This window comes from Rhinoraja longicauda, chromosome 1, assembly GCF_053455715.1.
Source record: "Rhinoraja longicauda isolate Sanriku21f chromosome 1, sRhiLon1.1, whole genome shotgun sequence".
Lineage (NCBI taxonomy): Eukaryota > Metazoa > Chordata > Chondrichthyes > Rajiformes > Arhynchobatidae > Rhinoraja > Rhinoraja longicauda.
The window spans coordinates 95,124,463-95,151,934 of NC_135953.1; the positions used below are offsets into that span (position 1 = coordinate 95,124,463).

The 27,472-nt window shown below is 44.1% G+C and overlaps 1 protein-coding gene across 1 annotated transcript in view; it reads right to left on the minus strand.

Annotated features, from left to right (window-relative positions):
- Window positions 1-27,472, minus strand: part of LOC144595257 (2-hydroxyacylsphingosine 1-beta-galactosyltransferase-like) — a 67,043-nt gene that overhangs the window by 3,367 nt on the left and 36,204 nt on the right. Inside the window, exons 3-5 of the mRNA XM_078402540.1 lie at window positions 13,337-13,479; window positions 2,944-3,020; window positions 216-435 (exon numbers count right to left, since the gene is read on the minus strand). Of these exons, the coding sequence (XP_078258666.1) occupies window positions 216-435; window positions 2,944-3,020; window positions 13,337-13,479 (440 nt within the window). The remainder of the gene's footprint in view (window positions 1-215; window positions 436-2,943; window positions 3,021-13,336; window positions 13,480-27,472) is intronic.

Below are 27,472 nucleotides of genomic sequence, written 5' to 3' on the forward strand. Positions count from 1 at the left end.
TGCCTACCATTATAATGTCTGGCTTAGTTTCACTGTATGTTCTTTTTTGCAAAGCAACTCTGAAGACAGCTAGGATCAAATGTTTTTTTTCTTTTGAGATGCCTACCTTTGATGTTGTTAGTTCACATTTTAAAATAAGCAAATGCCTTCAGCAAATGCCTTCAACAATGTGCCTTCTACACTTTTGCAAAATATTGCAAGTCATTATCTCTTACCGTGGGTCAGTAATTATTGTCACCAATGCATCATACAGGTCATCTTCGGTCATTGTTTTCCAGCTTAATGAGATGCCCATCCCTTTGGCATGCACACGGGTCATTGTGTCATAGTGATCACCAAAAAGGGGAATTCCAACTACAGGAACACCATGGTACATCGCTTCAAATATACCATTTAGACCCCCATGGCTTAGAAATCCTCTGATATTGGGGTGGCCTATAGATGCATAAATAAAACTATTAGCTTCATTCCAGAACAGCAAAATATAACATCTAATTTCAACGGAAGTACATGCAATTCAAAATACATTACTGCCAATAAAAATGCTTTGGAGAGGGTATGGAGGTGGTTTACCAGAGTGATGCCTGATTAGAGGGTATTAGATACAGGGAAAAGTTGGAGACGAGGATTGTTTTCTCTGAAACGCCGGAGGTTGCAGGGAAACCTAATGTAAGTTTATTAAATTATGAGAAGCATAGATAGGATAGACAGTCAGAACCTTTTTCCACAGGATTAAAAAAATCAAATACGAGAATGCACAACTTTAAGGTGAGGGGGTCAATGTTTAAAGAAGGTCTGCAGGGCAATTAAAAAAAATTATACACAGAGGATGGCGAGTGCCTGCAACTGCCCTGGTTGAGGCAGATACCATAGTAACATGCGAAAGCAAATGGTATGCAGGGAATGGAGGGATAAGAATTATGTGCAGGCAGATAAGAGTTGATCTTTGCAGCATGTTCGGCACAGACATTGTGGGCCAAAGTGCCTATTCTTGTGCTGTACTGTTCTATGTTCAAACCTGTCTACCATCATTAGCCAATAATGTGCTCACAAACCCGTTTTTGGCAAAGTCACTTGGTGAAATGAAAGTCCACAAAAATCAAGCCAAAACAGTACAGCATCAGAGTGACAACACAGTAAAACCTGCTCAGCATGGTAGCGCAGTAGTTCTGCGGCCTTACAGCACTAGTGACCTGGGTTCGATCCTGACTACGGGTGCTGTCTGTACAAAGTTTGTACGCTCTCCTCGTGACCTGCATGGATTTTCTCCCACACTCCAAAAACACAGGTTTGTAGGTTAATAGGCTTGGTATAATTGTAAATTGCCCCTAGCGTGTATGGGATAGTGTAAATGCGCAGGGATCACTGGTTGGCACAGACTCGGTTGCCCAAAGGGCCTGTACCGCACTGTATCTCTAAACTAAAGTAAGACTGGAGCCTCACCTTTTATTAAGGAAGATGACTACATGTGTAGTCATCACAGTCCCTAAAATAACTTTGCAGTTGTTCCTCAGCCACATTAAACTGCTTTATCAGTCACCTTTCAAATCAGAAATGGTAAAGCCCACTGATGAGTGCAGTGCTCCTTTCCATATGAAGCTACATGCAAAGCAGCACGCAGTATCCATTCACATGAAATAATGGACAACATTCAGGTTTTTGCTGAGAATTGCGTACAAGAGGCAGACACATGGTAGACAGTAAAAATCTTTTCCTACATGCTCTGTTCAAACCAAGTATAGGAGGCATGGAGCTCGCTGATGTGGGACATTTGCTGCCAGTGTTACTGCACTACTTCATTTTGTAGCCCATCGTTGCATGCAAGCCTTACCACAATCAACAGGGGTCTGGATGGTTTTTCAGGACTCCAGCTTATACCCACTTTTATCTCTGGTTCCATACACATGCCATCCTCTGTGCGGAACAACTTGTCTCTCGGGTCCCTTTTAAATCTTACCCTTCTCACTTTCACTCTTTGCCTAATTTTTGACTCCCTTACACTGGCACTTCCTTGATGTCACTCTGTAAAGGTCAATCCTCAGCATTGTAAGCTCCAGGATAATTATCTCAGCTGTATTAAGATAATCGAGGTTCACAACATTAAAACAATGACAACACTGATATGCAATTGGCTAATGGACAGACAGAAAGTAGAACATTGGTGACTAGTAGTCCTTCAAGACCAAAGTGAATAATGTAGCAACAAGGTTGTCAATATTCAAACCACTAAGCTTAAAATAGAAATTGGCTTCTGTATGCAGAGCATAATTTTGAAAAATTGCAAAGAAAACTCAAATTCTTACTAACTATAGTGAATAGAAGTGAAAGGGGAAAAAAAGTTCAGATAGGTGGTATGCTCAGGCAAATAGTAAATACAATTTAATTCAGCTTGGAAGTTGATGCACTGGACTCAAGACCAAGGGGTGTCCATACCCAGACTTGGAAGGCAGATGGCCAATTTGCAAAGGATATTTAAAAATTTTAGAACCTTCATTAAAAAAACATTCAAAGGCAAGAAAGTCATTTTAAAATGCTTCAAATCTCTGGTTTAGTGCCATTTTGGAATAATGGGGCAGTACTGGTTGCCAATCAGAGGGACACAAAGGTGATTTTCTATAATGGTACCCGAATGTGGGATTTCGTGGAGAGACTTGGAAACAAGATCATACTGGAGAGATGGTTAAGGGAAATTTAAAAGAACTGTTCAAAATCATAAAGATCGATGACATGCAACCAATAGAATAAATTTAAGGAAACTGGGAAATGAACCAAAACAGTTATGAAATGAATTATAATCTGCAATTAGTTGTCCAAAGTGAGGTGAAAGTAGATTTAATAATAACATTCTGAAAGGGAAATGGATTCTGAGTAAATCAGATGAAAATCTGAAACAGATTATTCAACTGAATAATCACCCTCAATCTCTCATGGAGGCCACCTCACCAAGTAAATCATTCTGTGGCACCCATTCTACAAGTCTTGTATTGTTGCTCAAATTGCTCGGTTCCTTTCCAGAATACCTGTGGAACATAACAATAATTACACATGTCGCAATGCTGATTCAAAGCAAATGTTTGTACTTAAAACTTACAAAAGGTGTGTGAATGTAAAATTCTATTACTTCTACAGATTTCATAATTATACAAGAAAACATTTTCTACTTAAATTCCTTTAGTACACTGATAAGCATCAGAAATTGCCTATTAGGAATGAACACAAGCACCTTTATCAGTACAATTCTATAATTTGAATTCTTACCAAAATGTTTTCCAGTACGTTATAATTTTGTACCATATACACTAATTATTCCTCAAAAGATTGCATTCATATAAAAATCATAACTGGGAGAAATGTGTTATGGCTCTAGCAACAAAATCACCTTTGAAAAATCCAGTTCTCGACATTCTATTAAGACAAGTACATCATTTCAAGAATTCAGAATGGATTGTATAATACAGATGTTATCAAATTTTGCATGCGGAGCTTGATTTAACCTTTATATTCAATATCCTTTTCACAACTTACCTTGCCACATGCCTTTTATATTATTAAAACGTACCTCTTCACTAAATCATTAATGCAGATTGCAAACAGCTGGGACCAGAACACTAATTTCTGAGACTAACTAGCTGTTAGAGCTTGCCAACTTGAAAATGTTCATTTAAATGCTCTTAAGACAGTGGTACTGATTGGACACTTTCGGAGAGCTCCCCCTCCCCTCCCCCCACTCACCATCAACAACACCACAGTCACAAATGTGGAGTAATTTAAGCTCCTTGGAACCATCATCTCCAAGGACCTTAAATGGGGTCCATCATTGACTCCACAGTCAAAAAGACCCAACAGAGGATGTACTTCCTCCGGCAGCTGAGGAAACACAATCTGCCACAGGCAATGATGGTCCAATTCTATACTGTCATCGTAGAGTCCATCCTCACCTTCTCCATCTTGGCCTGGTTTGGCTCAGCCACCGAGCACGACATCCGGAGGCTGCAACAAATTGTTCGATCAGCTGAGAAGGTTGTTGGCTGCAACCTCCCCCCCCCCCCCATTGATGAACTGTACACTGCAAGGGCCAGGAGCGAGCGGGTAAGATCATCTCTGACCCCTCTCACCCTGGCCACAAACTCTTTGAAGCACTTCCCTCAGGAAGGCGACTCCGGACTGTCAAAGCAGCCACAGCGAGACATAAAAACAGCTTTTTCCGCAAGTAGTAGCTCTACTCAACAGTCAAAAGTCTGTAGTCTCTTTTTGCTCTGGTTTATTTCACTCACATGTTTAAACCATAATGTTGTGTTCTTAATGTTTTGATGTTTTATGCTTTATTCTTCATTATTTACTGTATGTTCATGTTGTTACTTGCGAGCGGAGCACCAAGGCACATTCCTTGTTTGTCTACATACTTAGCCAATAAACTTATTCATTTATTCATTCATTATTTTTACTACCCTTTGCCTTTTAACTAATCTACTATCTATACTATGTTATGCATAATCTCTAATCTTCTGGGTGTCATCTCTATGAATATCTTTTTAATCAAAAACGTAACATCCACTGGTTATGCTTTACCCTATTAATTGAATCCTCAAATCTTGATATCTTTAAGCAACCTACCTTCCAGAGAAGCATGTTAGTTATATATTTGTTGCAAGTGGGGGGAGGGGTGGCAACAGCGAGGCTGCGGGATATCGAGGTGACCCTAGTGAGAGCCTCATCTATAATGGAAGAGGGGAACCCCTGTCTCCTAAAGAATGAGGACATCTCCGATGATCTGGTATGGAAAATCTCATCCTGGGCGCAGATGCGATGTAGACGGAGGAATTGGGAGTAGGGGATAGAGTCTTTACAGGAAGCAGGGTGGGAAGAAGTGTAGTCTAGATAGCTACGGGAGTCAGTAGGATTGTAGTAGGTGTCGGTCAATAGTCTGTCTCCTGTGATGGAGACGTAGAAATCTGGAAACGGTCGGGAGATGGCCCAAGTGAATTTGAGTGCAGGATGGAAATTAGTCATGAAGTTTATGAAGTCATGAGTTCTGCATGGGTGCAGAAGGCAGCATCGATGCAGTCGTCAATGTAGCGGAGGTAAAGTTCGGAGATAGGGCCAGTGTAAGCCTGGAACAGTGATTGTTCGACGTACCATACAAAGAAGCAGGCAAAGCTGGGGCCCATGCGAGTGCCCATAGCTCCATCTTGAATTTGGAGTAAATAGGAGGAGTCAAAGGAGAAGTTGTTGAGGGCAAGGACCAGCTCTGCTAGGTGGAGGAGAGTATTGGTAGACGGAAATTGGCTGGTTCTGCAGTCGAGGAACAAACGGAGGGCTTTAAGACCTTCCTGGTGGGGGATGGAGGTGTAGATTGGACATCCATGGTAAAGATGAGGGAGTGGGGGCCTGGAACATGGAAGTTGTTGAAGAGATGAAGAGCTTGTGAGATGTTTTGGACATATGTAGAGGGGGATTGGACCAAGGGGGATAGGATGGAGTCGAGATATATGGAAATTAATTTGGTGGGACATGAACAAGCAGAAACAATGGGTCTTCCAGGACAGTTCTGTTTGTGGATTTTGGGGAGAAGATAAAATCAGGCCGTGCGGGGCTGGGGAACGATAAGGTTGGAGGCTTTAGAGGGCAGAGAGCTGTAAGTAATAAAGTCAGAAATAGTGTGTGATATTGTGTGCAGGAGTTGGGGTGTCATGTTACAGCTGTACAAGGACATGGTATAACCACATTTGAAGTATTGCGTACAATTCTGATCGCCCTCATTAAACTGCAAAAAGATTTACAAGTATAATAAGCTGGAGAAGAATCTGAATAAGCTAGGTCTTTTTTCCATGTAACATTGGAGGCTGAGGGCTGACCTTACAGACTTGTATAAAATTATGAGGGACATAGATATGGAATGAACTGCCATATTAAGTAATAGAGGCTGAAGCAATTAAAAAATTTGAAAGACACTTCGACGAGTACATGCATAGGAAAGGTTTGGAGGGGTATGGGGCAAGTACAGGCAAGTGGGACCAGCTGTGAGGCAACTTGGTTGGCATGCGCAAGTTTTGCTGAAGGCACTGTTTGCGTTCTTAAGAGCTCTATGACTCTAGAACACAAAGGAGAGGAATGTTGTTATGATGATTCCCTCACTTGTGTTGTGCCTCTTCACAAAATATGATTAAATACTGAAATTTCCATGAAGTGATCATATGGATTTTAAATGACCTCAACAAAATAGTTTAAGATTGTCATAGCTATTGAGATATTTAAGATATTGAGCCGCTGCCCAATAGCGCCCAGACGCAGGTTCGATCCTGACCTTGGGTGCTGTCTGTGTGGAGTTTGCACAATCACCCTGTGACTGTATGGACATTCCTCCCGGTGCTCTGGTTTCCTTCCCAAAGATGTGCAGATTTGTAGGTTAATCATCCTCTGAAAATGTGCCTGGTGTGCAGAGAGTTGATGCGAAGGTAGGATAACAGAGCTAGTATGAACGAGTGATCCGACAATCTGCATGGACTTGATGCGCCAAAGGGCCTGTTTCCATGCTATATCTTTCAATCCATTCAATTTTTACCTTGTTTCAGGAAATAGCCCTCCAAAATAGAACACAGCGAACAATGAAGATAAACAGATAAATCAGGAAATTACTGGCCGGTTCGCTATGGGGAAGCTACAGGAAACTATAATAAAAGGATGAAATGACCGTATTTGTGGAAATTTAAGCTGCTTTGGTCAAGAATTTCAATAAAGGAAAACTGGCACAGATATTCAAAACCTGATTGGAACCAAATGTGGAGTGCAATGTTTATTCTGGTTCTGCTTCAAAATGCCACACAAATTCCTTAGAAACTTACCATGGTTCTAAAGTCAGGTATATAAAATAATTAAAAGTTTGCATTCCCTATCATATCAGTAGTTATGATGATTTGGTTGGCAGTCATGGGAAGAGGAAAAGTACAGGAACAGATGAAGACAAAAGAGAATGCAAATGCTGGAATCTGGAACAGAAAAAAACAGAACATGCGTAGAACGCAGCAGCCAAACATTTGTGGAGGGAAAAACGAGGAAGTTGACATTATAGGTCAAACCCCTGCATTAGGACAGGGGGAACAGGAAAGATTGCCAGAATGAAACAAGTGGAATCAGATGGGCAAGAGGATCGGCAGATGGAACCAAGTGGGGTCATGGGATGGGAGACATTAACAAAGAGAAAGGAAGAGAAAACAACGAAAGGTAAGAGTGTAGGAGAGCTGGAAGGTGTGTGTGCATGTCGTTTCACACGTTCACCTATTCCATTTTCACTCGCTTTCTTCCCCCTTTAGAGGCAGCAGTGGCACAATTGGTAGAGTAGTTGCCTCAGAGCTACAGACCCGGGTTCGATTCTGGCATTGGGTGCCGTCTGTGTGGAGTTTGCACGTTTGCTCCAGTTTCCCCCCTCAGCCCAAAGACGTGTGGGTTTGTAGGTTAATTGGCTCCTATAATTTGCCCCGAGTGTGTACGGAGTGGATGAGAAAATGGAATAACATGGAATTAGTGTAAACTGGTGATTGATGGTCGGCTGAAGAATCCGTTTCCATGCTGCATCTCTAAACTAAACAATTGCCTGAGGGACATTGAGCAAGTGTCACACAGCAGCTTTATACAACTTTGATTAGGCCATGTTTAGAGTATGATGCAGAATTCTGATCACTCCATTACAGGAAGGCTTTGCAGAGAGCACAGAAATGTTTCCCAGTGTGCTGTCTTAATTAGAGGGCATAAGACACAAGAAGAGTGCATAGGAAGGAACTGCAGATGCTGGTTTACTCCGAATATAGATAAAATGCTGGAGTAACTCAACGAGACAGGCAGCATCTCTGGAGAGACGGATTGAGTGATGTTTTGAGTCAAGACCTTTCTTCAGACTGAGAATCACGGGAGAGGGAAACATAGAGATGTGAAAGGGCAAAGTGTGAAAACAAGAGATCAAAGGGGGTGAGGTTCAAGGAAAATGTAAAATGCCGCAAGAGATTGGACAAACGCGGATTGTTTTCTCAGGAGCTTCAGAGATTGAGGAGAGACCCGATAGAAATACATAAAAGTATGTGCAGCATAGTTAGTAGAAAGTGGAGTATATGCCCCAATCAGCATTAATAGTGCGGAAGTGAAAATGATTGAGAGCTTCAAGTTCTTTGGCGGTAATATTACAGAAGATCTGTCATGGACCAGCCATATTGATGCAAGTGGTGGCGGAGACTGAGGAAATTCAGTATGTATCCAGTGACAAACTTTTGTCGGGTTGCATCATAGCTTGGTTTGAGAGCAGCTCTACCCAATACCGCAAGAAACTGCAGTGTTGTAGATGTAGCCAAGTCCATCACACAAACCAGACTTCCCACCACTGACTACATTTACTCTTCACACTACCTCAGAAAATTAGCAAACATAACAAAAGATTTGTCTTACCCTGGTCATTTTTCCTTCTCTCCCTACTCCCATCCGGCAGAAGCTGGAAGGTGAGCGCCACCAGACTCAGGAACAGCTTTGTCGCCTTTGTTATCGGGCTTCCATAAGCTAAGGTACTGTCCGATTCACCCCAACCCCATTGAAGACATTGGACTTTTTGTCTATAGAACTAATTATTATTAGAACCAATAATAATCAGAGATCGGCCTTGATTGAATGGCAGAGTACACTCGATGGGCCGAATGGCCTAATTCTGCTCCTATAACTTGTGAACTCACTACAATGTTGAGAATTACATTCTGCACCATGTCTTGCCCTTTGCTCTATCGTACTTCAGTTAGACAAGATTTATTTATGTATCGTATATCTGAGCTGTTTGGATAGCATGGATAACAAAGCTTTTCACTGTACCTCGTTACATGCGACAATAATGAGCCTGAACCTTCAAGCTGGCCTGTCAATGGACTGATAATCAATCATTTCTAGCCCTATACTTCCATGATTCATCTACAGAAAGTAAACATTATGGCCAATGAATGAAATATGCCACACCAACCAGAAGATGGCAACACTGCATTATCAACCATTTCTCAAAAAATCCTTTTACTACATGCAAGATTTTGTTGAAAATCAGACAGATCTTCCATTTCATCCTGAAACATATTCTAGGTTATCTGTGCATTTCAGAAAGGGATAATCACATTAAATCATTATTTTCACAATACTACAAAAAATTATCTCCAATGCAGCGTAGTTAGGTTGACATCTATTTATCAATGCCCTTTCCTTCCCTACTTTCCTCACAGTGAATGGGAATCAACTAAATAGACTTTTTGGACAGGAGGTAATAAGAAAGAGGAAATAAGACATCAGGTTGTTTTCATTTCTTTTCCCCTCTCTACGCTCACTTGTTACTTTTCTTTCACACTACTTTGTGTTTTATTTCCGCCAATTTTCTTTAACCTTTTAGAAACATATATAGTTGTGAACAGATTTGACATGATTCGAAGAACCGAAGTAGGCCAGAAAAGGGGAATAAAATGCAAGAGAAAAAAGTTAACATCCTAAATTGTAGACTGGAATTGTAGTCAGGTATTAGAAACAAGTATTGTAATGTCACAGCACGAGAGGGAGTGCAGCATAGGTTCACCAGGTTAATTCCAGGGATGGCGGGACTGACATACGATGAAAGAATGAGTCGACTGGGCTTGTATTCACTGGAATGTAGAAGGATGAGAGGGGATCTTATAGAAACATAAACTTTTTAAGGGATTGGACAGGCTAGCTGCAGGAAAAATGTTCCCGATGTTGGGGGAGTCCAGAACTAGGGGTCACAGTTTAAGAATAAGGGGTGGGCCATTCAGGACTGACACTTTTCCACTCAGAGAGTTGTGATTTTGTGGAATTCTCTGCCAGAGAAGGCAGCGGAGGCCAATAAACTGGATGTTTTCAAGAGAGAGTTAGATTTAGCGCTCAGGGCTAACAGAATCAAGGGATATGGGGAAAAAGCAGGAACAGGGTATTGATTTTGAATGATCAGCCATGATCATATTGAATGGCGGTGCTGGTTTGAAGGGCTGAATGGCCTACTCCTGCACCTATTTTCTATGTTTCTCTGGCAATGTTACTATCTCCCAGCACTCTGCTTTATTCTAGCTGAAAAAGCATTGCGACTTGAACCACATTTTGAAAAAGTTAGATTAATGTGTGGAGGTTAACCTAGTCTTGGAAATCAAGTTATTAAAATTTTACGCAGTATTCATGTGATCCAGTACCCAGTACAAATAGTGCAGCAGGTACTGCAACTCCCCTGATAAACAGTAGAGGGCACACTTTAGATTTTGTAGGAAATGCATGTACCAAAATATCTGCATTTTACATGACAAACTAAAATAAATATTGAACCTTTAAATGATTTTCATATGAAACAGGTCTTCAAAAAGAAAAACAGCACAATCACAATGTTTTCATAGGACTCATTCAGGTTTAAATGGATCTGTTAGGGAATCAATTAACGTTATGGAGGTTTAAGCTCCATTCTTGAAACTAAAGTAACCCAATATCCATTACACATCAAATAAAATATAAATAAGGAAAGTGAATATAAATGACAGCCACAGTATGCTGATTACTTGGTGTTGACTGCGCATCAAAAAGAAAAAAGATCCACTTTTCACTTGCCTGGGCAAATTGCACATTTAAAAAATAAAAATACACATTATGTAAAAAAAATGCAGTGCTCTAATCTATAAAATGCTAATTGGTTGCCAAAACGACATAATTTAAATTTTTTAATTTGATACGATTCAGATGAACCAAATATCTGGTTACAAAGTATGTTTTTTACCTATCACACTCCAAAAATGTACAGGTTTGTAGGTTATGCAATTCCATAGAAAAAGATTAGCATTCATTCCTTTAGCAAAACCATACTTTTGATCTCCACAACTTTTCCTGGTGCTACCATAGCCCTTGTGCGTACATCAACTCCAATGTGTATTATAAAGCTCCATACTTTCTAAACCCCCCAGATTGTTTATAGTCCAGAATGCTGCTGTCTCTTCCGCATGCTAAATTTCACTACACCATGACATCACTCTTAGTAACTGACTTTAACTGCTCTTCGATATACACTGTTCTACAATCTCATCTGGATGCTTCTAGATCTCTTTAATAGACTCCCTCTAGCATCTTTCATTTGAGCTCCCAACACCCAGTGGAGCCTTTAGTCCTAAATGCAAACTTGTTTTGCAAATATATGTTGTTGAGAAACATCCTTTAGGTTGGCGCAGCTGTAGTTTCTTCCTGACATCGCCAGACACCCGGATGCAATCCTGACCAGGGGTGCTGTTTATACAGAGATTGTACGTTCTCCCCGTTTTCACCGGGATCTCCGGTTTCCTCCCACACTCCAAAAACGTACAGGTTTGTAGGTTAATTGGCTTGGTATAATTGTAAACTGCCCCTAGTGTGGGTAGGGTAGTGTAAGTGTGAGGGGATCGATGGCCAGCGCGGACTCGGTGGCACTATATCTGTAAACTAAACTTTAGAAAATAACACCTTTCCAAGTTAGTGTGGTGTGTATTTTTATAAATACCCAGAATATTCTATATACTGTGGGAAACTAGAGGAAATTGGAGGAGCCCTGAATGAAATTTACGAATCGTCTTTAAATACAGGAGAGGTGCTGGAAGACTGAGGATGGCAAACGTTGTACCTCAATTCAAGAAGGGCTGCAGGGAAAATGCTGGGAACTATAGGCCAGTGAGCTTAACATCTGTGTAGGATAGAACTGCAGATGCTGGTTTAAATCAAAGGTAGACTGAAGGCAGTCTGAAGAAGGGTCTCGACCCGAAACGTCACCCATTCCTCTCCAGAGATACTGCCTGTCCCGCTGTGTTACTCCAGCATTTTGTGTCTGTCTTCGAGCTTAACATCTGTAGTTGGAATCTGTAGAGAGTATTCCGAGAGATAGGACATACATGCATTTAGATGGTAAGGGCTGATAAAGGATAGTCAGCATGGTTTTGTACAAGGGAGGTCGTGTCACGTATCTGAATGAGTTTTTTTTTTAAGGTGTGGTCAGAAAGGTAGATGAGGGCAGAGTTGTAAATGTTGTATGTATGGACTTCAGCCAAGCATTTGACAAGATTCCACATGGTAGGCTGCTCTGGAAGGTTAGATTGCATGGGATCCAAGGAGAGATAGCCAACTGGATAGAAAATTAGCTTCATGGAAGGAAGCATGGTGAAAGGTTGCTTCTCAGACTGGAGATCTGTGACTAGTGGTGCGCCTCAGGGTTCAGTGCTGGGCCCGTTACTGTTTGTTATCTATATTAATTATTTGGATGAGAAAGTACAAGGCAAGATTAGCAAGATTGATGATTTTAAAATGGGTTGTATTGCAAATAGTGAAGATGGCTGTAAAAGATTGCAGCAGGATCTTGATCAGTTGGCAAGGTAGGCTGAGGAATGGTTGATGGAATTTAATAGAGAAATGTGAGTGTTGCAATTTGGAAGTCTAATATGGGCAAGACCTACACAGTGAATGGTAGGGTTCTGGGGAATGTTGTAGAGCAGAGGGATCTAGAAGTGCAGGTACATAGTTCCTTGAAGGTGGAGTCGAAGGTAGATGGGGTGGTCAAAAAGGCTTATAGCACATTGGCCTTCATCAGTCAGAGTATTGAGTACAGAAGTTGGGAAATCAAGTTGCAGTTATACAAGACATTGGTGAGACAGTATTTAGGGTATTGTGTTCAGTTCTGGGCACCATGTTACAGGAAAGATGTTGTCAAGCTGGAAAGGGTACAGTGAAAATTTACGAGGACGTTGCCGGGACTCGAGGATCTGAGCTATAGGGAGAGGTTGAGTAGGCTGGGACTCTATTCCTTGGGGCGCAGGAGGATGAGGGGTGATCTTTTTGAGGTGTATAAGATCATGAGGAATAGATCAGGTAGATGCACAGAGTCTCTTGCCCAGAGTACGTGAATCGAGGACCAGAGGTCATAGGTTTAAGGTGACGGCGAAAAGATTTAATAAGAATCTGAGAGAGGCAAGTTTTTCCACAAAGGGTGGTGGATGAATGGAACGAGCTGCCAGAGGAGGTCGTTGAGGCAGGTACTATCGTAACGTTTAAGAAACAATTAGACAGGTACATGGATATGGCAGGTTTAGAGGGATATGGGATAAACGCAGATAGGACTCGTGTAGCTGGGACACGTTGGCCGGTGTGGGCAAGTTGGGCTGAAGAGCCTGTTTCCACACGGTATCACTTTATGACTATGAGAACAAAGTCCAAGTAATAAATCAATTCTGTTGAGCTATTTTTTGTTTCTTCTGACACCACTCTATCCCAATCCATATACCCACAGATAGCCCATCGAATTCTCGACTTTATCTCATACCTCCAGATCACTTTCTGAGGGAGTCTCGACAAAGCTCCTGCCAATGTATGTGCAACTTCATCCGACAAATATTTCACACCGGCTCCAAACGATACGAGGACAAAGCCTTCTTCTTTCGCACCATCTGCCCAGTTCATGAAGTCCTAATTAATGTTTAAAAAAATGAGTACAAATTAAATACTTATTTCACTGGAGAACATCTCATAATAAAGAAAATGTCAGGTCATTTATACTTATCAAATGTCATCTCTGCCTTCTGTTAAGATCAGCAATGTTCTGAGGCCAGCATGTCTGATGAAGCCAAGTACAGATAAAACCTCATTACCCAATGTGAGAGAGAAAAAGGCAAATACGATTGGCAATCCACATTTAGCCCAGATGAGAGCAGGGACAAAGGCAGCAACTCCAGCATGGTTCAGCCCATGACAGAAACAACTACAAACTTTAATAGACATTTGAACGGACATTTGGAAAGGTGTGGATGGATTTGGTTTAAACATGGGATTAGCATGGATAGATATCACCAGTCAGCATTGAGAAGGAGGGCCAAAAAGGGCCGTTTCTGTGGTGTGCGATTCTATGAGGATAGTACCAAGGAGCGATTTTGGAAAACTGTATGCCACTTTATTGAAGAGGAAAATTTTAATAAAATTGGTTAATGTTAGAAAGAACTTTGATAAATTAGAATGTTTTTAGTGGCAAAGGAGTTAGTAGCTCAAGACTACACAGATTTGCCATAAAAGATCCTTCAGTGACATAAAGAAAAATAAAATGCAGAGTTCAATGATGGAAGTAGATTCAAAAGTAACTTTCAAATGCAATTGGATAGAAACTTGGGGAGGGGTCTAGGTGAGATTGATAAGACATTACTTTAAAAAAAACTTGCACTTGTCAATTAGTTTATTCTGCATCCTATACTTCTCCAATTTAACAATTTCTGTGGAAATATACAAGCAGAATCCAGAGTACACATTTAAAATTATATTATTACTGTGCATCATTGAATTATAGGACATTTCTTCCACTGTGGCAAGTACAAAGCAAGATGATGCTTATTTATATTGCTTGCCATTTGACATTAATCGCATACAGTGTACATTCACTGTAATTTAAATATTTTCACAACTGCAGAGAACAGAAACTATATGAAGACCTGCAAACTAAAAGTAATTTAAAATGGATTGTATAAACAATTTAATTATTCATCTTCAAAAAATTTAAATCTCGAAACCTGAAGGAAGGTAAGGTGTATATCCTCACAAAAATCAAGACTGAAACTTTGTACAACCTTAGCGCTATGAACATCTCGGAAGCATGAGTGGGCCATTTAGCATAAGAGAGCTTGCTCTGCAATGCAAGATCATGGCTGCCCTATATTCCCAACTACCCACAATAACCTTCCATCTCCTTCCATACAAAGAATTTGTCTCCCTTTCCCTTGAAAATATTCAAACCCATTGTTTCCATCACCTCTTGAAAACAGTTCCAAAGACAATGAACCCTCACATCACCAAACTGCATTTTGCATGTGTCATTTTGCATTGCTCGGCATGGTGGCGCAGCGGTAGAGTTGCTGCCTTACAGCGAATGCAGCGCCGGAGACTCAGGTTCGATCCTGACTACGGGTGCTGTACTGTATGGAGTTTGTAAGTTCTCCCCGTGACCTGCGTGGGTTTTCTCCGAGATCTTCGGAGAAGATCCTCCCACACTCCAAAGACGTACAGGTTTGAAGGTTAATTGGCTGGGTAAATGTAAAAATTGTCCCTAGTGGGTGTAGGATAGTGTTAATGTGCGGGAATCGCTGGGCGGCGCGGACCCGGTGAGCTGAAGGGCCTGTTTTTGGCTGTATCTCTAAAATCTAAAAAAAAAAATCTATACTACAGCCACTTGTGATGGCACTGGTGGAGGGAATGAATATTCATAATGTGTGGCTGATCTAGTTTGGCCATTGACGATTCACCAGGATAATGGATGACGGTAAATGTAATGATACAGGAAGGTATGAATGAATGAATGAATAAGTTTATTGGCCAAGTATGTGCATATACAAGGAATATGCCTTGGTGCTCCGCTCACAAATGACAACACAAACATACAGTTAACTCGGTAGGTACACTCTTTCCTTTTTGGAGAAAGCCTTTTGGAAGGTAGTTACTTATTGTAGAACATAAAACATTACAGCATAGAAACAGGACCTTCAGCCCATAATGTTTATGCCGAACATGTCAAAATAAACTAATCTCAACTGCCTGCGCATGGTCCATATCCATTCCCTGCATATCCATGTGCCTATCGAAATCCCTCTAAAATGTCACTATCTTATGTGCCTCCATCATCACCACTCGCATCATGTTCCAGGCACTTATCATCCTGTGTAAAAATCATGCCCTGCACATCTCCTTTAAACTTTGCCCATTTCACCTTAAAGGTATCCCGTCTAGTGTTTGATATTTTCATCCTGGGAAAAGGGTGCTGACTGTCTACCCTATTGATGCGCCTCATAATTTTATATACTTCTATCTGGTCTTCCCATAACCCCCTGCATTCCAGAGAGGTCCCGGGTCTGTCCAACCCTTCTCCTAATAGCTAATACCCTCTAATCCAGGTTCGCCACCATCATCCCCAGGTCTGTGCAAATTTCAATCCCTGCTATTACAGTTGGACAGAAAACAAAAGGCCACACTATCACATATCAACCATGCCTGAATGTTATCATTATCTTGTTGCATGTAGCTAGTAACTAAAGTGTTTAATATTCATCTACATCAGTTGGTAAGTCTGCAACATTTGTTTAAGGAAATAGATGTTTGAAGCAGAATATTAATTAAATAGTAGTAAATGAGGAAGCTTGGGCAAAGACTGAATACAAACAATACAATACTGACTTCTTAATAATTCAATACATCAACATTGGCACTTTCTGATAAAATATAGTATAACCAACTTTAAAAACAGGACAATTCTCGTTCATTCTTGCCCAGAAATTTACATATCATAATTTGATTCAATGAGAATCAATTAAAAGCAGATCAAATGATAACAAAACTTATTGCATTTATATGATTTCACCATGATTTTGTTGTTGTTTCATGGGTATTAATTTCCAGAGAAGAAAAAATGTATAAAGGATTAAAAAAGTTTATTAGGTACAAATTGGACTTTAAAATTAATAGTTAACCTTTGGTACCATCTATGTACTATAGCTCTCGTTTGTTTGTTTGTTTGTGACTGAACTTCAGCCAAAACTGTACAAGATAGCGCAACATTTTTAGGCCCACCTTATTCACCGCCATCGCTTTAATGGTAAAAATGATAGTTTTATTGAAATTGGTATTATATTTTAAAAGTTATTCACATTTTAACGTTTTTTAAAACCAGCGCATGCGCTGTTGAGGGCCGGTCCTCACGTAAGATGGCCACCAGACCAGCGTCTACACTTACGTAAGATGGCCGCCGGGTGACTGCGCAGTTGTCATTTTCGTTCAGCTTCTACTTCCCTCCAGATGCCCGTTTGGTTCCGCGGCCCAAGTGGAGGAAGCGTCACCGCCGCCGCTCCAAATCCCGGGCGACTCCATCATGGCCGCCGCTCCACCCCGCCCTGCCATCACCACTCCAAACCACGGGTGTCTCCATCACTGCCAAGCACCAGAGCCCCGCTGATCCATCGCGCCGCCGCCGCTGCTTCTCCTTCCCGCTCTAAACCCCGGGCATCTCCATCATGGCCGCCGCTCTACTCTCCAGGTCCGCTGAGCAATCACACCGCCGCCGCTGCTCCCGCTGCCGTTCTAAACCCCGGGCGTCTCTATCATGGCCGCCACTGCTCTCGCTGCCACTCTAAACCCCTGGCATCTCCATCAAGGCCGCCGCTGCTCCAAACCCCGGGCATCTCCATCATGGCCATCGTTGCTCCTGCTGCCGCTCTAAACCCCGGGGGTCCCCATCATGGCCGCCGCTGCTCCCACTGCGGCTCTAAACCCAGGGCGTTTCCTTCGCTGCCGTCGCCAGAGCCCCGGAGCCCCCGCCCAACCATCACCGCGGCCGCCGCTCTAAACCCTGGTCATCTCCATCGCTGCCGTTGCCGACGAGCCTTCAGCTCCTGCTCAGCATCACCGCTGCTGCTACCGCTCTCTGCCACGGCCGTCTCCTTCACCGCTCAGCCCCGGATCCACCGCCGAGCAGTTAAAGGTCAGACTAATTAGACGAAGCAAACCCGCTGGGCCCAAACCCATCCCGCATTCGCGCAGCGCCCGGCCCACCCCTCACCAGCATCAACGATCACCCGGCGTCGCCTGCCGGGCCTCTCCGCTTTCCGGGCCTTGCCTCGCCGTTCGCCGGGACTCGCCTCGCCGCTAGCCGGGCCTCGCGTCGCCGCTCGCCGGGTCTTGCCTCGCTGGGCCCGAGCCTCGCCGCTCACCGGGCCTCACCTCGCCGGGACCCTGGCTCCCCGGGCCTCGCCTCACCTCGCCGCTCCCCGGGCCTCGCCTCACCTCGTCGCTCCCCGGGCCTCGCCTCACCTCACTGCCCGCCGGTCCTCGCCCTGCCGCCCGCTGGACCGTTGTGATTTGCTGTTGAAGACCACTGGAGCAAGTATGTCTTCAACGAAATTAGGTATGTGCAATTTTAAATGAAACTTTCTTCATAACTTAGTCATACATTTTATGATCATTGTTCTTTTATTCAATATCAAGAGAATTGGGATGTGTACGGAAAAACCAAAATAGAAAAAACAAAACAAAACAAGTTTTTTATTTGTTGTAAAAAGTATTTCTGTTCAATAATCTTTCTATAAGTACCAGAATATACTCATGATAGGTCTGACATTGTCATTCATTTTCCCCACTCCATGTTTTCCCATTGCTGTATCCTATCCTCATGCACAGCACTGCCCTGGAGGAGGTAGAAACATTCACATACCTAGGCAGTGTTGTGGACACCACCGGAGGGGCAGATGCAGTCATGAAAAGCAGAATCAATAAGGCTAGGGTGGTGTTTAACATGCTCAGGAAGATCTGGAGTTCAAAATACATCTCAATCAACACCAAAATATGCATCTTTAATTCAAATGTGAAGCAGGTAATGCTGTATCTCGAAAGAACCGCCAACAACCAAGTGAGGTGGAGGACATTTGTCAATGGCCGATGCTCCCTAGAAGAGCCAAGGGCTTAAGAAGAAGAAGGTCTGACATTGTACATGTAGTCCAAGAACTCCAAAGACGTACAGGTATGTAGGTTAATTGGCTGGGTAAATGTAAAAATTGTCCCTAGTGGGTGTAGGATAGTGTTAATGTACGGGGATCACTGGGCGGCACGGACTTGGAGGGCCGAAAAGGCCTGTTTCCGGCTGTATATATATGATATGATATGATATGAACTACAGACTGTTGGAAATAATAGTTGTTTTTCACACATGAATGTAGCGCAACGCGTGTGCGCATTTGGCGTGCATACTTTCTTTTGCTGAAAAGTTACATTACATGCCATATTATGAATTTGATGTAAACTTCTGAATTTTGGGCATCAAAATTATGAATTTGTAAAACCAAATGTTGGGAGGTCTCTTCATGAACCATACTGCGACCTCACCTCTCCTTGTTGGAAGAATGGAAGATGCAGAAAGAGATTCCCAAAGCCGTTTATCGAAAGCACAAGGTGTGGAGATGAGTCACATCCTCTGTACAGGAGACGATCTCCGGATATGGGAGGATTTCAGGGACATCAAGAAGGACGCCGGGATCAACCTATTACTTCTGAATGGGTGGTGCCCTGTAATGCTCAACTCTTGAAGTTGTTCAAATGTCACATCAACGTTGAGATATGCTCCTCTGTAAAGTCGGTCAAATACGTGTTCAAGTACACCTTGAAAGGGAGTGATCAAGCAATTTTTGGAGTTAACAGGGATGACAAAATTGCACAGTACTTTACTGGCAGATACATAGGTCCATCGGAAGCAGTGGGATTAAAATTCTTGGATTTCCAACTCATGAGAGACGCCCCGCTGTCATTCGACTCCAGGTACATCTACCACAAGAACAAGTCGTCATCAGAGTCGATGCTGGTCGGCTGGTGAGAAATGAGGATATCACGAGAACAACTTTAACTGAATTCATGGAATTGTGTTCTCGAGATCAATTTGCAAGAACACTGAAAATACGCTGATGTGCCCCGATTTTACACATGGAACAATAAGAAATGGCAAAGAAGGAAGTTTGGGAAGATAGTGGAAGATCTTCCAGGTATTTTTGAAGCCAACGTTCTGGGACGAGTGCATACCATTTCTCCAAGATGTGACCTCTACTACTTGAGACTGCTTCTCCATCACGTAAAAGGGCCAGTATCCTTCGATTCATCGAGGACGCATGACGGACATATTCTTCCTTCCTTCAAAGATGTCTGCATAGAGGTTTGTTGCAAACTGACGACCATTGGCAACAGATGATGGAAGATGCTGAGCGGACAATACTTTTCGAACCAATGAGAGATTTGTTTGATTTGCTGACGATTGTTGAGATCAACTCTTCTCGACAATTATGGGATCGCTTCAAGAATTCAATGTCTGAAGACTACCTTCAAAGAGAACGGAGAACAATCGATGATCCAAATATCATGATTGATGAGAGGCATCATGATCAGGCTCTATTGTATATTCAAGACAAGCTTGTGAATTACAAGACACTGGGATACTTTCATGTGCCACTACCAAGACGGAAGGATGAACCTTGATGGTGACAATCCAGAGTTGCTGAGTGAACTGCAGTACAATAGACCCTTAAAAATCTTATACGTTTCGATAAGATCCCCTCTCATCCATCTAAATTCCAGTGTATACAAGCTTAGTCGCTCCGGTCTTTCAACATATGACAGTCCCGCCATTCCAGGAATTAACCTAGTAAACCTACGCTGCACGCCCTCAATAGCAAGAATATCCTTCCTCAAATTTGGAGACCAAAACTGCACATAGTACTCCAGGTGCGGTCTCACTAGGGCCCTGTACAACTGCAGAAGGACCTCTTTGCTCCTTGTTAGTTCCCAAGGGCTCCAAGTGTGCAGACTGTTCTATGAACATACAATTGTCCTCAGTGTAGTGTAGGAGTCCAGAGAAATTGGGAAATGGTTTATAGTCTTTATAGGAAGCAGGATCGAAGGTGCAGTTGAGAAAGGCATGGCATATAATGGATATTGGCCACTAACATGAGATAACCAAGGGCTTCAAGTTCCTAGGGTCAAATATCACCAACAATTTGTCCTTTAGACTTTAGAGATAAAGAACGGAAATAGGCCCTTCGGCCCACTGGGTCCCTGCCGACCTGTGTTCAACGTACACTAGCACTTTCCTACATACTTGGGACAATTTTTCAAATTTTAACCAAAGTCAATTAACCCAGAAACCTGTGTATTGTGGGAGGAAACCAGAGCACCTGGGGAAAACCCAGTCATAGGGAGAATGAAGAAACTGTACAGACAGCACCCATGGTCAGGATCAACCGTGGGTATCTGGTGCTGCAAGGCAGCAACTCTACCACTGCTTCATTGTGCAGTCCTGGTTCAACCACATCAACAATACAGCCAAGAAAGCACACCAATGCCTTTAGTCCCTCACACACTGTGCCCAATTCCAATTACTCTTACCAATTTCTAATGATGTGCCACAGAAAGCATCCTACCTGGATACATCACAACTCGGTATGTCAACTGCTGAAGACTGTAGGAAACCATTAATCCACCACACAGACATCCATTTTTTCCCCCTCTTACATATTGATTCATTGGCAAAAAAGTGCTGACTTTCTTAACATGCATTTAGTTTCATTTGTGGTAAACAGCTCAAATGAAACTGCACTTGATCCAAGGATGGCCAATTAATTTTGGTGGAAAGAAAGTGTACTGATCAGTAGTATCAAGTGTGTCAATAACTAAAAAAGTTGGTAATTCAGAACAAAAGTCCTGGATCTCAGTAATAAAGGCTGAACAATATTAGGAAACTTTAAAAAAAACTAGGACTTCAAAACCATTTGCACATATGCAAAGTATTTTAAGCAAAATCAGAAAGCAAAATTTGGGCTTGGGGATAAAAGATCACAATACAAAACAAACTACCAGGCTGCACAACAGTTATTCAACTCCAACTATAGGATCAGTGTTGCTACAACAGCAAACTATTAATGAATGCACAGCTGTAACTACAGAGCTAGTCACAGGGTGACACTAACTGGCAGCACCACACTGACCGTATCTATATTACACAATGCAAACAACTGAAACAAAAACCTTTTCTACATTCCAACTGAGAGTTCCTTGACCCTGTTCTTTTAGGAAAAGCCACAAGACTAAAGAATGCTTTTCCACTCCCACCATGCACACAGATAAGAATACTATTTCCTTCATAAATCAATGAATACAAATATCACGTCTAATAATGATAAGCCACTTTTAGGAGTCACTTACTTCAATAATACTATCAGTACAGATACAGTGAGTGAATAGTAAATTATAAAATAACAACAATGGGTCAGATTTTGCATCAAAATTATTCACTTGGCAACCACAATTGTTCACTATCATTATTTTTTTTTTAAATGACCTACAAGATGGAGTAACCGTAGATTTTCAGTTAAATGTGGAAATATTACATTGCTATCAGAAGTACTATTCCTCAAATTTTAATACCATTTTGACAGTTAACTCATGACCCAAAAACACGAGAGTCATCATTAATCCATTTTTATCAGATTTCAGTAATATTTCTTTCACTCTCAATTTGTTCCCTTTTTCAAATTTGTCATAGATTGTCACATTCGACTGAAACTGCCTAATTAAGAGGTTGGAGGCACAAGGAAATGCAGATGCTGATTACAAAAAAAGACAATGCTAAACTAACTCAGGTGATCAGGCAGCATCACCGGAGAACATAAATGGGTTCGACCTGAAAATGTTTCGGGTCAGGACCCTTCTTCAGACTGATCTGATGAAGGGTCTCTACCCTATTCATGTTCTCCAGAGATGCTGCCTGACTTGCTGAGTTACACCAGTATTGTGTCTTTCTGCTAAATTAAGATTTTGTACTGGTTATTGACTAGCCATCAACATGATTTTAAAAAACAGAAGTTGCCAAATTTTTCACTGCAAAAGAAATGTAGCTTTTTTTTTTTTTAAACGATTTAAGGAAGCCAATATCCCAAATTTTAAAAAATGTTTTAAAATCCATAAGCCAGGGAACATACATTCTCTTAGTGTTACTGGTAGACATGCTACCTCACATTGCCAGAGACCCGGACTTAATCCTGACCTTGGGTATACAGCATGGAAATGGGCCCTTCGGCTCACCCAGTCCACGTCAAGCATCGATCGCCCATTCACACTAGTTCTACATTATCACACTTTCACATCGTCTCCCCACATACCAGGAGCAATTTACAGAAGCCAATTCACTTACAAACCCACATGTATTTGGGATGTGAGAGGGAACCCAAGCACCTGGAGGAAAACCACAGTCACACATGGAAAATCCACATAGATAGTACCTGAGGTCGGGTTCAAACCCGGGTCTCTGGTGCTGAGAGACAGCAGCTCTACTAGTTGTGCCACCACTGGGTGCTGTCTGTGGGAAATTTGCACATCCTCCCTGTGACCCACATGGGTGCTCTGTTATCTTCGCACATCCCAAAGACGTCCATATTAAAGGTTAATTTGCCTCAATAAATTGTCCCCAGTGTGGGGAGCGGAGGCGAATGTAGGATAAGACAGAATTAGTGTGAATGGGTGATCGATGGCCCACTGAGTGCACACTGACCAAAGGACCCCTTTCCATGTTGTATCTTTCAAACAATCAATATCCTTCATTCAATCAAACGATGCCTTACTAGCACCTTTGTCAAATACAAAACATGGAGTCCCTTGCTATCTATTAACCTACAATAAAAATGTTTTTCATTACGATTTATAGTTCTAGAATATTTTGCTACATTTATAATTTTACTGCTGTATAAAAAAAGCAATTCACAGAAAAATAAATTTTTTGAAGCTATTATTCACGCACAAGGTACACATTAAATGGAAGGTAGATACAAAATGCTGGAGTAACACAACGTGCAGGCAGCATCTCTGGAGAGAAGGAATGGGTGATGTTTCAGGTCAAGACCCAAAACGTCACCCATTCCTTCTCTCCAGAGATGCTGCCTGTCCCGCTGAGTTACTCCAGCATTTTGTGTCTACCTTCCATTTAAGCCAGCATCTGCAGTTCTTTCGTACACTTTAAATGCTTGTATTTCAGTACCAGTTGAGAAAAGATCTTTATGAAAGCGAATAGAGGAATCAATCCTATGTAATTAATGTAATTTTCCATTGTCTTTTTGCCTCAACCGTACAAGATGCTGGAGATGTAGAAACAGCTAAAGCCATTCTTTGTTATGGAATTATAATAAAATGGTGCCAGGTAAAGACTGAAAAATTAGCTTGCAGCCAGCATACAGAAATTTTACATGAATTCTTTTCACTGGCCTGGCTTTGTGATGAGTGAGCAAAAAGATACAGTGGACGTTAATGCAATATCAATACAAAGAGTGCAATTTACAGTATTTTAATATGCTCACTTACCATTTTTGAGACTAGGAATGCAGTACAGTGCAAGATTGTTTTTTTAATTTAAAAAACATGGATCCTGTTTTTAAATTTCCCTTTGTAGGGGCACAGGGATTGGTCCAGACCATCGAACCCTCTGATTGGTAGAAGAGGTGAGGTGGTGCGCAGGAAAAGGTGCAGGGCAGTCTGGTTTAGAACTCCGAGAGAGACAGTAAGATTTATGGTTGTCTGTCGTTTGGTGCGTTGGTTGTCACGGTTGTTAATCTTACAATAAACGTCTACCTCAACGCACATCGCCTACGACTCGCCATAGTGGTGACCCCGACGTGATCACAGATCACCAAGATGTCCCATCGGGAGGCATCGACGCCGAACGCAGTCAGCGTTCATCTGCCCCCGTTCTGGGCCCACCAACCACGCCTGTGGTTCGCCCAAGCGGAGGCACAGTTCCACCTCCGGGGAGTACAGGAGGACGAGACCAGGTTCTACCATCTATTGAGCGTCCTGCCGTCGGAGACGTCCGCACGGGTCGCACAGTACGTCACCGACCCGCCAGAAACCGGCAAGTATACGGGCCTCAAGTCGCTGCTGCTGAAAACCTTCGGCCGCAGCCAACAACAGCGGGCCAGCACACTCCTGCACTTACCTGAGCTCGGGGACCGACCGCCGTCGGTCCTCATGACGGAGATGATGACTCTAGCGGGAGAGCACACCAAATGCCTCATGTTCGAGGAGGCATTCCGCGAGAAGCTGCCAGAGGACGTCCGCGTAGTCCTAGCAGACGTTACTTTCGGGGACCCGATGGATTTCGCAGAAAAGGCGGACGCACTGGTCGCGGCAAAGGCGAGGCGCCCCGGCTCAGTAAATCGGGTTTCCACACCGGTGAGCGACCGACCGCGCGGCCAAGATGGCGCCCATCCGCCCGCCACTTTTCAAAAAACCCGCCAAGCTGCTACGTCGACGGCAGCCATTTTGAAACAGGCCCGCGACATAGAAACACACCAGCGCGGCTGGTGTTTCTTTCATAGACGGTGGGGAGCAGCGGCACGCAACTGTAGAAGCCCCTGCACATTCTCGGGAAATGCCTCGGCCGATCAAATGTAGAGGCAATCTCGATCGGCCAGAACCATCACCTCTACCTTGCGGAGCAACATACAGATACCGTTTTCCTCGTGGACACCGGGGTGATCGTCAGCATTGTGCCTCCATCCTGCCAGGAAGCGCGATCAGGTAAGACCGGCCCCCCACTCATTGCGGTGAATGGCAGACCTGTCCGTACCTACGGAACACGGGACATGTCCCTGTCCTTTGGTTCCAGGACCTACAACTGGACTTTCATCATCGCAGATGTAGGCCAGGCAATCCTGGGAGCGGATTTCCTTTGGGCTTTTTCATTGATCCCTGACGTCCGCGGGAAGAGCCCGCAGCAGTCGTCCAGTAGCGTTGACCCCCCCCCCGCTCCTTCGGTTTCTGTGTCATCCAGCCCGACCGTCCAGGCCGTCACCACGACCTCCGACCCGTTTGCTGCGATACTCGCTGAATTCCCGGAACTCCTAGTCCAGCGTTTCGACACACCTGCCGCCAAGCACGGAGTCGTGCACTTCATCCCTACGGAGGGACCGCCTGTTTTCGCCCGAGCCCGACGCCTTCCCCCTGATAAGCTGGCAGTCGCTCGCGAAGAGTTCCTCACTTTGGAACGGTTGGGGATCATACGCCCGTCAGACAGCCCGTGGGCCTCACCGTTACACATGGTCCCAAAAGCATCTGGGGGGTGGAGACCATGTGGCGATTACCGACGTCTGAATGCCATCACCACGGCTGACCGATACCCGATCCCGCATATTCAGGATTTTTCTGCCAGCCTAGAGGGTGCCACGGTATTCTCAAAACTGGACTTAGTCCGAGGGTATCACCAGATCCCGGTTCGCCCTGCAGACATCCCTAAGACCGCCACGATCACCCCGTTCGGGCTTTTTGAGTGGCTGCGGATGCCTTTCGGCCTCAAAAACGCCGCCCAGGCGTTCCAACGCCTCATGGATCATGTGGGTCGGGGTATGCCTTTTATGTTCATATATCTGGACGATATTCTCGTGGCAAGTCGGTCGGCTCACGAACACCGGTCCCACCTGCGCTCCATATTCCAAAGGTTGCAGGACCACGGTCTGATCCTACACCCGTCCAAATGCCAATTCGGACTATCCTCAGTCGATTTCCTGGGTCATCGGATCACACAGGCCGGTGCCGTTCCCTTGCCCGAGAAGGTGGCTGCTCTCCGCTCTTTCCCCCGCCCCGACACTATCAAAGGGTTACAAGAATTTGTAGGCATGGTGAATTTTTACCACCGATTCGTCCCGGCGGCAGCCCGGATCATGCGCCCCCTTTTCCAATTCCTCGCGGGTAACCCCACCGAGCTCGTGTGGTCCCCTGCTGCCGACGCGGTTTTCGCGGTGGCCAAGCTGGCCCTCGCGAACGCCACCATGCTCGTCCACCCGCGCTCCTCTGCCCCCACCGCCCTCACCGTCGATGCCTCCGGCGTGGCGGTGGGGGGCGTCTTAGAACAGCAGGTTAACGGCCTCTGGCACCCTTTGGCGTTTTTCAGCCGCCAGCTCACTCGCCCCGAAATAGCTTACAGTGCCTTTGATCGGGAACTCCTGGCCCTCTACCTGCCGATCCGTCATTTTCGCTATTTTTTACAGGGTCGCTTTTTCGTGGCTTTCACTGACCACAAGCCACTGACGTTTGCTTTTTTGAAGGTTTCCGATCCGTGGTCGGCCCGCCAGCAGAGACACCTCACTTTCGTTTCGGAATTTACCACCGACGTTCGGCACATTGCGGGAAAACTAAACGCCGTGGCGGATGCCCTGTCCAGACCGGCGGTTTCCCCGGTTGCCGAGGTAAGTTCCGGGGTGGATTTCCAGGAGCTCGCGGAGGCTCAGCGCCTGGAAGACACCCCCTCCCTGTACCCCCACACCACCTCGGGGTTGCGGTTGGCACAGGTAGCCGGTGGTCCCACGCGTACCAAACTCTGGTGCGATGTTTCTCTGCCGCGCGCCCGCCCGGTAGTGCCCACTTCCATGCGGCGCCAGGTTTTCTATACTATTCACGGCCTGGCACATCCGTCCATCCGGGCCACTTCGGCTCTGGTTGCGGCTCGATTTGTCTGGCACGGGCTGCGGAGGCAGGTGGCCGCCTGGTCCCGCTCCTGCATCCCGTGCCAAACCTCCAAGGTACACCGGCACACTCAGCCCCCCGTCCAGCAGTTCACGGTCCCCGCAGTCCGATTCCTCCACATCCATGTGGATCTCGTCGGCCCATTACCCCACTCCAGGGGCTACACCCACCTCCTCACGGTAGTCGAGCGGTTCACCCGGTGGCCAGAGGCGCTCCCGTTGTCCGACATCTCACCAGCCTCCTGCGCGCGGGCTCTGGCACTAAATTGGATTGCCCGTTACGGCGTCCCGGACGTCATCACTACTGACCGGGGCGCCCAATTCACCTCGTCCCTGTGGGTGGCTCTGACTCAGCTGTGCGGGTCCCGATTACAGCAAACCACCGCCTATCA